This window comes from Cyanistes caeruleus, chromosome 18 (assembly GCF_971803275.1).
Source record: "Cyanistes caeruleus chromosome 18, bCyaCae1.hap1.1, whole genome shotgun sequence".
In the NCBI taxonomy this organism is placed as follows: Eukaryota; Metazoa; Chordata; class Aves; order Passeriformes; family Paridae; genus Cyanistes; species Cyanistes caeruleus.
In genome coordinates, this window is record NC_141718.1 from 2,155,286 (window position 1) to 2,168,220 (window position 12,935).

At 46.1% G+C, this 12,935-nt stretch overlaps 2 protein-coding genes across 24 annotated transcripts in view; one reads left to right on the plus strand and one right to left on the minus strand.

Moving 5' to 3' along the window:
• Positions 1-8,633, plus strand: part of CCDC92 (coiled-coil domain containing 92) — a 116,141-nt gene extending 107,508 nt beyond the window's left edge. For 12 of the 15 annotated variants that reach the window (XM_086855251.1, XM_086855250.1, XM_086855256.1 and 9 more), the window contains 3 exons: positions 4,977-5,113; positions 5,423-5,464; positions 6,015-8,633. In XM_086855251.1, the coding sequence (XP_086711377.1) occupies positions 4,984-5,113; positions 5,423-5,464; positions 6,015-6,790 (948 nt within the window). In that variant the 5' untranslated portion in view covers positions 4,977-4,983 and the 3' untranslated portion in view covers positions 6,791-8,633. Of the gene's footprint in view, positions 1-1,788; positions 1,839-2,630; positions 4,067-4,976; positions 5,114-5,422; positions 5,465-6,014 lie in introns of those variants that run through there. The other 3 variants (XM_023937223.2, XM_086855258.1, XM_086855259.1) reach the window with 3 other exon arrangements.
• Positions 8,634-8,744: 111 nt separating this feature from the next.
• Positions 8,745-12,935, minus strand: part of DNAH10 (dynein axonemal heavy chain 10) — a 50,260-nt gene continuing 46,069 nt past the window's right edge. For all 9 annotated transcript variants that reach the window (XM_086855235.1, XM_086855236.1, XM_086855234.1 and 6 more), the window contains 7 exons: positions 12,359-12,530; positions 11,800-11,931; positions 11,266-11,477; positions 11,024-11,191; positions 10,631-10,811; positions 9,504-9,649; positions 8,745-9,075 (listed from right to left, as the gene is read on the minus strand). In XM_086855235.1, the coding sequence (XP_086711361.1) occupies positions 8,929-9,075; positions 9,504-9,649; positions 10,631-10,811; positions 11,024-11,191; positions 11,266-11,477; positions 11,800-11,931; positions 12,359-12,530 (1,158 nt within the window). In that variant the 3' untranslated portion in view covers positions 8,745-8,928. The remainder of the gene's footprint in view (positions 9,076-9,503; positions 9,650-10,630; positions 10,812-11,023; positions 11,192-11,265; positions 11,478-11,799; positions 11,932-12,358; positions 12,531-12,935) is intronic.

Here is a 12,935-nt window from a genome sequence, read left to right on the forward strand (position 1 = left end):
CTCTGCTAGAGGTTATATTAAAATAACAAACTGGTTTATCCTCAGAATGAAGGGGTGAATAAAATAGAGGAGCCATTCTTTAGGAGCATGTGCTAGAGGACAGAAGAGAAGCAACCTTTTCCTCTACATGATGATGTAGTCTTGTTTGTGAGGGCTTTTATTATCACTTCATCATTGCTAAAGGGGCTCTTTTGAAGTAGTCAGTGTCATTTAGGTAATAGTTCTTTGTCTTCCTAAAGTGAATTAGGCTCAAATTAGGTAATTTTCAAAGCTTCCTGCCAGAGTAAGCTATTTGTTCCTGACAGCTGTACAGCCATAGCTTTGCATACCCTGGTATTGGTGGTGATAACTGTGTCTGTATGAAATGCCACTGCAGGACCATTTTATTTGGTTCTCTAATAGTCTCTGTCACAGTAGTGATTTTAACATCTGATTCTTCTGAATCTTCCCTGTGACAGTTCTGGGATTGGGTGGTCTCAAGGACAGAGAAAACACCACATGAACTATTCCAGTCAGTGCTCCTGACTCCAGGTAGACAGGCAGGCACGTAGGCAGTTGGTGAGTTCTGTGCAAAAGTACCAGCTGGTTCCTTTGGAGCATCCAGAATTAAATCATTGCTACCAGGGTGCTGTCCACTCAATTATTCTTCCCGCTGCCATACCAGCTGCTGTAGGAGTAACAAAAAATCATCTTCTTACTAAAATGCCGAAATGTGTGCTTGCAGGACATTCAGACATTAACTGTTAAGAGTTTACACAACCTCTGATCAGAAAATGATGGGAAAGGCAGAGAAACCACTGAGTAAAACAGCATCAAAAGCAGTAGAAATGGAAAAGGAGCTGAGAAAGCGAAATCACGTCCTTCCTCTGGGAGGACAGTGGCACAGTTCCTTCTTCCCCGCCATTGTCTTCATGAAAGAACTACTAATTTGGCTTGGTTTAAAGCACACAAAGGAAGAGAATATGAGAACAAGTTACTGGGTCACTGATGATGTGTAAGCATTGCTATATTGCAACACAGAAGGCTGAGGATAGAGGTGTTGCTGCAAGAGGTTCTCCTTACTGATAAGAAAGCACTGGAGAAGGGAAGGGATGTCCTGAGGTGGATGTTTAGGCTGAGTGTATTGTCTGAAAAGCCTGACTTCAGCAGACTGGACTGTCCTTACTTACTTCTTGACATTGTATTTTGTATAGCAAACAAATTACATTATGGCAGCTTTTTTTACATTTTGATGGAGCACTGGCCAGTGAGCAATTGAGAGGAAAAAGCCTGTCCATACATATTTCAAGGCTATGAGTTGGCAGGGAGCTAAAGCAGCTTCTCGGGTGATGGTCACCCCATCCACGTAAAAGGAGGTTATTGCGTTCTGTTTAGTGGATACCAAACAGGAATGAAAATATTAAATCACTGTTGTTTGGGCTTTGTTCCATCTTTTGGACTTGTGTCTAAGGTCAGAGATTAGCATCTCCCTCCTCCTATCTTGCAGTGGGGTATAGAGATGCTCTGATTTTGTGCAAAGGCATCTGATACGCAGCCAGATGCTCATTGCCTTGAAACATTTTGAACTCTTTCCAAATGCTTAAGATCCAAAAAGGCCTGGAGCCTTCATCCTCTGCAAGGCAAGATGTGGCTGTTAAAATGTTAGTGACTGTTTATGGTATGTGATGAAGCTGCATTTTGAAAGCTCCTGTTTAATATTCTTTCCTTTTCCATGTAAGATTTTGTGTATTCCCTTTTAAAGAGAACATAACACTTGTAAGGAGACAAACCATTTTTTTTTAAGGTGAGCTTACAGGAATGACAGTTGAAGTTACCTTCTCTGGAAGATGATGGCTTAGGTAGGTGTCATCATGATTAAAGTGTTGTATTTAATGTTCCCAAGGGAATTCTGTTTGGTTCATTCCATTTGTTCCTCCTTGGTTATATTCAAGAGAAATTGTGAATCCATTATTTGGAGGAGTTGAGGCTCACTCTCTGAGCTATATAGAAACGTTTGGTGGGATGGTGGTCCTGAGAAATGAGAAGTTGTGGATGTCTGAAAGGTGGAATGCATTGCACAATCCACCCAAAGCCTCTGTTGCTGACAGGTTGGACACTTGGTGTTTAGGGCCAGTCCTGCTGCCAGAGAGGAGCTGTGTCACCCTCACCATCACCCCTGGACACTGCAGTGTCCCTTTAGCATCCTGTCACCCTTCCCAAATGCCACGTGCGTTCCCAGGGGACGTTGCCAAGCTCTGCATTGCACAGTTCTGTCTGTGTAAGAACATAGCAAACTTTTTTTTGTTTGGAGGCAAAGGGGAAGGGGGAAGAATCACAATGACATAACTTTGTGCTGTGTGTGCAGTCACAGCCTTCTTCCCAGCACTGGTGTCATTTATCTGCCAGCATCCAGCCAGAACCTGGTGGATTTGGGAGCTTGTCCCACCAATTTCCATGGTGGGAGGTGGAGATTGCTCTGTGCTGTAAAGGGCACCATTGACTTCTGCATTTGCTGTTTCTTTTGTGCTTTTTGACCTTCCTGTTTCAGAGAGCCTGAGATGAAATCGGCTTAGTGCAATCCCAGGACTATGGGACATAGCAAATCTATGTCTGTATAGTGACTGTCACTTTCCCTTTTCCTGGTTTGACAGTGGATGGTTTTGGCTGATTCCCAGAGCACAGGGACAGACCTCCCAGTTCTGGCTGTGCTGTGTAAAAAGGCCTGGGCAGGTGGGTGAGTGAGTTTGGAACTGGATCTGCTGCCCACACATCCATGGAGGCTGTGGCTTCACCTTGCTGGCTTTCCCTTGAGGGGAAGGAGAGGGGGCAGCAGACAACCAGGCTGCTGTGAGGGGAAAAGCACAGAAAGGCTGCAGAGGGTTGTGGGAAACTGCTTAGTGCAGAGGGGCTGCAGCTAAAACTCATCATGGGTTGATTTAATTGATCTCACTGATTAACTTACTGCTGCTGCAGGGAAGATGATGCTTTGGTGCTGGTAGTTCTTATTTTCTTCCCAAGCCTGTAACACTCACTTGCCTTTGATTATATTTGTTTTCTTCAGAGCAGGTAATCCCAGTGTGATCTTTCAGATGCAGAAGATCAAAGTGAAAAAGCAGTTGAGGAGATTATTAGTGAGAGCCTTGTTCTGGTTTGGTTTTTTTTTAAGATTTAGAAACTAGTTTTTAATGAACGTATTTATTTGCAAGAACTGAGCTATGAACACTTACTGTCTGTTGCTGCTGATGAAATATTTTCCTATTCAGGCAAGTATTTTCCTGTCCAGGTTATGGTTACAGGTGAAAAGCCACCATTAATACCCATTGTGAGAACTCAGGCTCTGGGCTATTGTGTGGAGGCTGTTCTTTCACCTACTCCTATCAGAGCTTAGGGTTTCTTTTGGAAAATACATTCCTCGATTAAGAATCCCTTCTGAGCCTTGGTGTCCTGCACAATCAGAGCTCCAGCTGTGGCTTTATCCTGCTGTCATGCTCAGTTGATCAGAGTAGGATGAACACTGAAGAAATGGGATAATTCGGTAAAGCTCCTGTCTGTCTGATGTCAGCTTTGCAAGCCAGAGGATGTCACTTTGAAAATGTATCACAACTTAAATATCCTCACTCCTCAGAATTCATGGTGCCCCACAGTAATTGCTGTGCCTGTGTAGTGCCCCTTCCAACAGCCCTCCAGCACTGTGGCTGTGAGGGACCACCAGTGTGGCAGTGATGGGATGTTGCAAAGTTTGTTTAACCACCCTGGAAATCTCTTTTTAGAATGTGTTCAGTCCATAATTTTTGCTTGTTTGCTAACGATGATAATTGTAAAATGACCCATTCACTCGACAAAGCACAGTTGGCACTGCTACCCACATTCTTGGGCACTGAACTTAATCCTTGATCTCTGTTACAAGGTAACCAGGCTGTTTGGCTCCTGCACAGAAGCAGATTTCTTTCACACCTTCGTTTTATTTTTTTACAATCAAATGTTTGTTTCTGTAGGGATAAGTCAGTAGAAGATGAAGTCAGGTCAGGTCACTGATGAAATCAGGAGGGCTCTCTGTGTGTGTGTGATTTCTACACCACATCCCCAGGTACCTAATGTGTCACCAAGATGCAGGAGTACCAAGTCTGGTGTTCTTTTGGGGAAGAAAATATAAAATTAAACACGGGGCTGTGATATGTTTAGGAATAACAAAAGTGTGTCACTTGCTCTGAGCTTATGCGCTACCAATTTTAAACTGGTAGAAAAAATATCTTGCCATAAGACTCCATTCCAAAGCCAAGTAAAAGTAAAAGTAGCCAAGGCCTACTTTTGCAAGGCTGTTCTGTAAGGGAAATCCAGCAGTGTAACAGGTTTCCATGTACGCGTAACCTGAGCAAGAAAAATCTGTTTGTTTTCTCTTTGAGTGAAGCATTGTCCTTGTCTTGTTCTGTGTTATTGGGCCTGGTGTTGAGGAAACCCAAGAGCAGCCAGAGTTCCCTTGTGCTGGTCCCAGCACCCACATCTCAGTACAGGCACCCCTGGCAGCCACATCCATGGCAGTGGCACCAGCCTGGCTCTGCTCAGACCCCTGTTTTGCCTTTTTCCTTAGAGCTGCTGCATTTTAATGCTTTCTTCCTTGTTCTTTCCGGGGATTTTACCAATCCCTGTGTCTCTGAGCAAGAGGAACACAGTAGCCCATTGCTCAGAACTCTGCTTTTAACTTGAGACGAGGATTAATGACTTGGACTGTGTGAAGTTAATCCTTTAAATGTGTTAACTCCAAACAAATGAGTTCCCTGCTCCAGCCTACAGTATAATTAGGCTTTTGATAAACTCAGAGCACTTGTAATTGAAATAGTCCTAAAGCAGAAAAACCTTCTGTGGCATTCGATGATCGCACATCAATCAATGCATCAGCAGTAGAATTCAGCCATTCCTGCTGATGCTGCCTGCAGAGGGAGGATCCCCATATGTGCAAGGTAACTCACCATCACAATTCCATGTCTGTTCCCTGGCAGGGTCAGGATGGCCACCTCAACCCTGGAGAACCAGCTGCAGAGTGCCCAGAAGAACCTGCTGTTCCTGCAGCGGGAACATGCCAACACCCTGAAGGGGCTGCACGCGGAGCTGCGCCGCCTGCAGCAGCGCTGCACAGGTACCCGTTCCTCACAGTCACTGCTTCCCACTTGTGAAACCTCAGCAGGGTGGATTTAGGGTCCTCAGTTTGTATCTCGTGGCAAACTGGCTGATCAAAGCCACGTTTTTTTCATTTGTTCTTTAAAAAGCTGATAGTTCAGTTGTTTTACATATTTGCTAATTTGCAGCGAGTCTCCTATTCTTGCTTTGGGCAGTGGGAAGAGTTAATTCTGTATTTATTGAAAGCTGTTATTGTAAATTTGCTTGCCAGGTGATGTCTGGGTTCCATGATGATTTTCTAACAAAAATAAACAACTTTTTTCCTCAGATTTAACCTATGAGCTGACTGTAAAGAGTTCAGACTCATCAGGTAAGGAATACATGGCATTTTTCTTTTTATGTTCATGTTCAATTTGCTAATCTTTTTCAATGTCTGTATTTTCTTTTCTACTCTGCAGACTTAGTTATTTATGAAGTAAATAAATCAAAAATTCTTTCCCAAGGTCACACGGGAAATCCGCAAAAGAGCCAGGAATAGCACCTGGAACTGCTGACTCCACTAGACAGTCAGTTCCCTGCTTGCTATGTGGGAACACAGGACACGAATTTTAGGGACAGAAGAGTGAGACTATTTTTAAAACTTAGCTGAGTTGGTGCTGTAATTAACCACAAAGCTTTTATTTAAATATATATGTGTGTGTGTGATGCTAGTTATTTTATATGTATTAACAACAGGTAAAGAGCAGGAATAAGATAACTCCCTGAGGTTAATCCCCTGGATCAGGGATGGTGTGGGATGAATATTAACTGAAGTTAGTCTTTTGGATTCCTCTTGGGGATGGCAAGAGGAGCCCTATTGCACTGTTTTACATAATGGCTGTTGTTAACTTGAAACATTTCTACTTCTCCTGTTCTTCCAGAAAGTGGTGGCACACGAAGTGATGAACTCAAAAGTAAGTGTAAAGATCTTGAAGCTCAGCTGAAAATCAAAGAAGCTGAAAATAGTGAGTTGTTGAAAGAACTTGAACAAAAGAACGCGATGATAATGGTGCTGGAAAACACTATTAAAGAAAGAGAAAAGAAGTATTTGGAAGAGTTAAAAATGAAAAGCCATAAGCTCAATATGTTGTCCAGTGAACTGGAGCAGAGAGCGAGCACGATTGCCTATCTGACCTCTCAGCTGCACGCGGCCAAGAAGAAGCTGATGAGTGCCAGCGGGACTTCGGAGGGGACCCCGTCTGGCAGCCCCGTGCTGTCCAGCTACAAACCCTCCCCTCCCAAGGACAAACTGCCGGAGACGCCGCGGCGCAGGATGAAGAAGAGCCTGTCCACACCGCTGAACCCCGAGTTCGAAGAGGCCTACAGAATAGGGTCGGAGAGCCGGAAGCTGGTGCTGCGAGAGCCCGTGGATGCCATGCCCGATCCCACGCCCTTTCTGCTGGCCAGGGAAACGGCAGAGGTGCATCTGATCAAGGAGAGGCCGTTGGTCATTCCGCCGATCCCTTCGGATCGCGCGCCCAGCGAATCGCACAGCCCCGCGCGCGAGAAGCCGCACAAGGCGCACATCGGGGTGGCTCACCGCATCCACCACGCCGCGCCCGCCCAGCCGCCGCAGGAGGTGGAGACCCTGGCCGTGGATCAGGTCCATGGAAGCAAAGTGGTCAGAAAGCACTCGGGGACAGACAGAACTGTCTGAGTACACCACGGAAGCGCTGTTCTGTGCTGGTTATGCACTGTGAGCCTGTAGGGTAAATAGCACCTGCGGTGAAGTTTCTTTTGATGCCCCATGCATGCCAAACTCCTCCCGGGTACATCATTAATACATTTTGCTCTAATGAAACCTCCTAGGACTGTGTTCATATGGCAAGGTATATAACCACTCCATGCTGTGGCCAAATCAGGGGGACCTGACTGCTTCCAAGTGCTGCTCCATTTAGTGAAACTGCAGGTGTGGACAAAGGCTGTGTTAGTGAGCGCTCTGAGAGGGAACACCCCTCCCTCACACTGCAGCCACACGTGTTGGCTGGTAATGTTTGACCTGGCAGGGCTCTCTTGTCTCCACTGTGTGTGTGAGCACTCTAGAGCCATCACTAACCCCTGGCAGCAGCACTGAAAGTTTGGCACGTGTATGTTCACTTCAGTGACCTAAGGACTTCCCCAGAGTCCTTGCAAGCACTACTTGATTAATCCTAAATACTTTGGTTTGTGGCTTTAAGTAAAATATGGGTGGGGGAAGCACCATTTAAAGGGTTAACGACCCTTGTAGGAAGAGTATGAACACTGGGTTGTTTGTGGGGATTGTTTTGGGGTTTTTTTTTAATCAAATGGCTTCATGACAACATTTTATGCTAGTCAGTACACTGCACTTGTAGCACCTTCCATACTGGCTCAGAGCTCCTTTTCCAGGGAGGAAATGTAACTGGCTATCCAATATGGAAATGATTCTTTATGCTCTAATCTGCACTTTTTTTGTAAAGGGATTATTTTTGTTTCCTAAAAACCGTAGTCTTGTTCTGGGCATCATCAGACAGTGCTGGATGCTGCCAGCCTAGAAGCCTGAGCTGCCCTTCTAAAATGTGAGTATTTAGTTTTAAGTGATGTAATCAATTCATACAGGAGAACCTGGCATCCTTGATTTCTGTCCTTGTGGATTGGGATGGACTTGCCTTGCACTTGACCAGATTCCCCTATTCCTTTCTAGTAAGTAGCAGGTAGACCCAACAGCTGTTAGAGTACTTGATTCTTTTTTTATGTTTTTTTCTAGGGAAGAAAGGCATACTAGGAGCTGGGAGGGTATGTAGTTTTGGGATAGGAGCACGAGTTCATCCATTTTTCTTACATTCTGTTCACCTCTGCTTCACTCTTGTCTGCAGCCTCTGAGTAGGACCAGCAAGAAACACTGGCTCCCAAATGCTGCTAAGCTTATGATGTGCCTTTAAAAATTTGGAACGTGTATTCTCTGTGACAGCTGATGAAGGATCCCTGCCTGCCCTGTCCCCTCCCCTCGCCAGCTGTAGTTTGCCCCTCGTAAGCTTTTTCTGCAGCTGTGTTGGTGTGTGTCTCCCTCCGGAGCCTTGGACCCGGCAAAGGCCCTGGCAGGCTGGCAGAGCTGTTCTCCCGCCTGTGGTCCCGCTCGATTCCCGCAGCATGCCCCTTCCAGCAGGGCTGATCCTGGCTGAGGCTCTGCCCTCTGCGCCCTCTGGCACTCGCTGTCCCAAAGTCCCAGACCGCCTCAGCCTCGCGCCTTGCTGGCTCTGTGGTAGGAATTTGTTTCACAAGTGGTAGGGAGGGATAGGGAAAAGCTGTGCTCCCAAAAGGGGTTGGTTAAAGCAAGGTTGTTACTCTGAGGTTTACTGTTTTTACGTGTGTTGCATTAACCAGCAGCTGGTTCGGTTACTTTGGTTGTTGGCACCATGTTTTTATGGTCATGTGTTGTATGAGTGACCTACCCTGCCACTTGTTGGGGGCTGGTGGGAGGCACTGCTTACAGGCAGTGCAGAAGTGATGCTTTGGGCAATTAAAGACATTTCTTACAACCATCCAGGCAAACCTTAGTCTTTGTGTGTGTGAGATCAACTTAACTCTCTCTTTGCAGCCACAGACCTGCTTGGAGCCATTCCAAAAGGAAACACAAATTACAAAATCCACTCTATTCTTCAAATGTGTTTATTTGGAATAAAATACAACCAAGCTAATCCTAACTAAAGTCAGGTGTGCCTACGTGAACACAACCCCACCCATGGTGCCAAACCTCTACCTGGGTTGAGGGGTTTTTTCTCTGCATCTCTAAAGGATTGTGTTCTGGGGGAAGAACATGGTGCCTATTTTTGACTCTCATTCAGCATTCAGGGTGAGACACACACCTTGGAGGACCCAGTGGGAGATGTGCTTTGTTGTGTAAAGGTCAGCTTCAAAGACCAGGCCGAAGCCCATGGCATTGCGGCGCATGGAGGTCGTGTACACCGGGGTCCGGAGCGTGTTCTGAAAGAGCACGGAGGCAGCACGGACACTGAGCAGTGCCTGAGCTGCTACATGGAACTGCAAACAACAAGGGACTCAAGGAGAAAGGACTGGCTTCAAAAGTTCACTTTTTTTTTTTTAAGAGGTCTTAAATAGCCAATATCCAGAAAATGTAAATGTCCTTTATGTCATTTACTGGGGATGGGAAATAATTGAAAGAGTAGGGGACGTGTCAAGGTGTCACAAGATCCCTGTCCCAGAGTGCCTGAAGGAAAAAGAGGCACCAAATGCATCAACCCCTTTAGAAGAAAAAAACTCTAGTGATGGGTAGTGTAAGGAGAAGTGTTAAACCGGGTGTTTCATTTGTGAGTGGTAATGATAAAACACAAGGCAGGGCCTGGCAGCTGGGGAGATGTGACAGTGGAAGGAAGGGAGTTGAGGAGCCATACCTGGAGTCTGAGCCTGTGTGCTTCTATGGGAATGATCCTCAGGATGGGCAGCTCCACCACTGGGACACGGGGCTTGCTCTGGATAAGGCAGCCCTCCTCTATGTCCCAGTCTGCTCCTTCCAGGAACAGACCAGAAACATAACAGCCTGTGAAGGCAGAAAATGCAACATTTGGGTAGACTGAGCTGCTAGAGAAGATCTAGAAGATCTTTTAAGATAACTGTTCCTGCAGTCCCTGGGCACTACAGTCATCACAAACACAATTTCAAACTGCAGCTGCACAGGGTGCAGTTTTCTGAGAGCTTTGTTTTTATCATCCAGCTGTATTAGGAAATCAAATTAAAGTCTCTGTTGTGCTACACATGATAAACAGTAGCAGGAATAAATGTGATTTGCTGCCCTCCAATTGCCCAAGTGACAGGGAGCTTTGTAACTCCCCTGGGCCTGATCACTGGGTCACTGAGAGCAGGTGAAAGGTCAGGACAGTTGTTCTGGTCCAAATTCCAAGTACAGCATTAGGATTTAACAAAAAAAAAAAAAAAAAGGATAATTTTTTCCTCCTCTGTTGCCAATCAGAGCTGGTACTCAGAGCCTTGCTCAGCTGTTCCCTGTACCCAGCTTGTTTTATTTAGTTATTACAGCAGTGCTAGTCATAGAGAACTCCTAAAGAGATATTTACATTATAAATTTTACATGTTTGTAGGTACTTTTTTCTTAAGTACATTTCAATGAATTATTTGTGATGTAAATAGATTTTTACAAGCCTGCTGGGATTGGTAATGTTCTAGGCATAAAGAAATCAGTGTGTCTTTATATACATATATATATTTATATACATACATACATATATATATATACACACACATATATATAGGGAGCAAGCAAGGGGGAGGTGTAAGTTCAAATCCCTGCCTGTGGGTGGGAAGAGCATGCTCCATGCACACAGGAGCTCTGCAGGGACCAGAACCCAGCTACCTCCCAGCAGGAAATCTTGAGGACTGTGAAATGCAAATCCAGGGCAAATGGCTGCCAACGTTTAACCAAAGTAATTTAGTGTGTCAAGCAATTTCTTTCTCTCACCCTCTCCCTGCTTTATTATTTTTGCTAAGCAATTATGAAAACACCTACCCTGAGCAGATGCTTCAGTGATATCTTCTGCTTTCCTGTACTTGGTTACCTCTGTGTAGAGGGTGGAGTGATCCAGGGGCCACCTGTTTTTCCTGCAGGTGGCTTGAACAAGAGCGGTCAGGTAGGACTCAGGAATGTGCAGGCCCGACAGCCACATCACCTCAGGCTCACCCTCGTTGACCTGCAGCCACAGAGAGCGATGGGCAGCACCTGGTACTCACCTTACACTGCCCTTAGTGAGGAGCTGGGGTGTGTCTGCCTTGCATCCACAGTTATGCAACAATGGCACTGGTTCCAGAACTTACCTGGAGTGTTCACTGGTTTCTGCACCAGCCTGCACTGCACATTGGGCAGGTTAACAAAACAAAAGGCTGTCTGGAGGCGCTTGCTTACCCAGCTGGTGTACTGGTCATATCGATCTCTAAAGAAAATAATCCAATTTCCAAGTGTTTTGAGGGTGTCAGGGGCCAGCCGCCGCCAGATCCCAGGAATCTGCCCATTGAAGAGAGCCTGAGCCACGTCATCCAATTCACTGCTCATTCCAACTTCCCCAGCCAAGGCCTGGAACAATGGTAAGAGTTCTGAGGGCAGGCAAAGCCCAGCTGCTCCCTTCGAGTTGCTGTGATTTTACTTACACGTTGTAGCTCAGCCAACGACTTTCCCATTCGAACGATGAGCTTATTAAAACGTTCCAGTTCCTGCAACAGCACCACAGTCGTAGGGGAGATGTTTACTCCAAAACCTTTACGTATGTGGTCAAGATCAAATACTTGAGGTAATTTGTGTTCTATATCCTTGGCAACATTTGCAATGTATTCATCTCGACTAATTCCTGCACCAGTTTCACCTGAAATGAAGAAATGTTAGTGAGACTAAATCCATATTAAATCTTCTGAGAGCAGGTTGAGAGCTGAGTCACCTTTTGGCATCAGTCTCCCCCCTCTTCTGCTGTGCCATTTTCCCACAGCCCTGCACGTCCCCAGCTGTGCCTCTGGGCAGGTGTTGAGCTGCTCCCAGCCTGGAGGGCTGAGCTCCCTCTGCTCCCCGAGGCCAGGACACAGCCCCCAGCTCGCTCCCCACACACAGGGGCTGCTGTCACTGTCCCCAGGGCTCAGCACTCGCCACTGGAGATTTCCTGTTCACAAAGCCAGTTCACACAGGGCACGCACCAGTTTGGGGCTGCAGCTCGAGCAGGTGAACCCACATGTCCCGCACCGCGTGCATGTAATACCCGATCTCAGCGTTGGCGTGAAGGCCCAGAACCTCGGGGGTGTTGGAAAGTGGCAGAGCTTCTATGGCCTCTGGAATACAACCACACAGGCTCTGGTAATCCAGAACACCACAGCAATTTTGCTATTGCTCTGCTTGAATAAAAAAATCTAATGCTAAACATGGTGTTGGAGCAATGCACAGATCAAATAAACACTTCTAAACACACACAGAGACTCCCCCACAGAAATACATCACTTAACAAAATTAACACGCTGCTTTACTGAGGGTTTTGTGGTTTGGGTTATTCTTTGGGTTTTTTTAAACACCCAGGGAGCTCAGTGACAAGCTCACATTCTAAAGGACTGCTCCTGTAAAGCAGTGAACTATTATAACACTGCAATCCATACACCAGCAGTGCCTGGTGTTCTGTTCAACTTCTCACACCCAGCAGCAATGTCTGGAAACAGTGTACAGTGGAAGCAGACTTCTGAATGCAGCAGGAGAAACATTTCTTACCAACAAAGTCATCTTTTCCCTTCCCTTCTGGGATTTTATAATCAATAGTGTCACTTTTATAAAAATGGAACACTTGGAACGTGTCAAACAGGAAATCCCCGAGGTACTCATCCATGTAGACGGTCAGGATGCGGCGGTCAAAGCTGTCGATTGCACGCCCACCATACATGACCTGGAAATCAGTGACATCAGTGTTACAGCACTGGCTTATGGAGCAGAAAATACAGTTTAAAAAAATCACTGAAAGATCAAAAATGTTCTTTGCTTTTGCAGTGGCTGTGGTGTAACACTGCCTTATGGATCCCAAGGACATCTCCAGTCCCCTCTCAGAGGGACAAGAAGGAAATATTTGTCCTTGGTCTGGAGAGAGCTGATCTGGGCACTCTAAATCACCTGTTTGGGTGATTTGTGTGCACTGGCCCCTTCCTGAGGCACCAGATCATGCTCAGCTGGGATGGAGTGCAGCTGCACCAGTGCTGAGAACACACATTTGCACACCCCAGTGACACCCCAGGTGCCAGCAGCACTGTGCTCTCCCAGCACAGGGTCCCAAGGGCTGGCTCACAATTAATTAAGC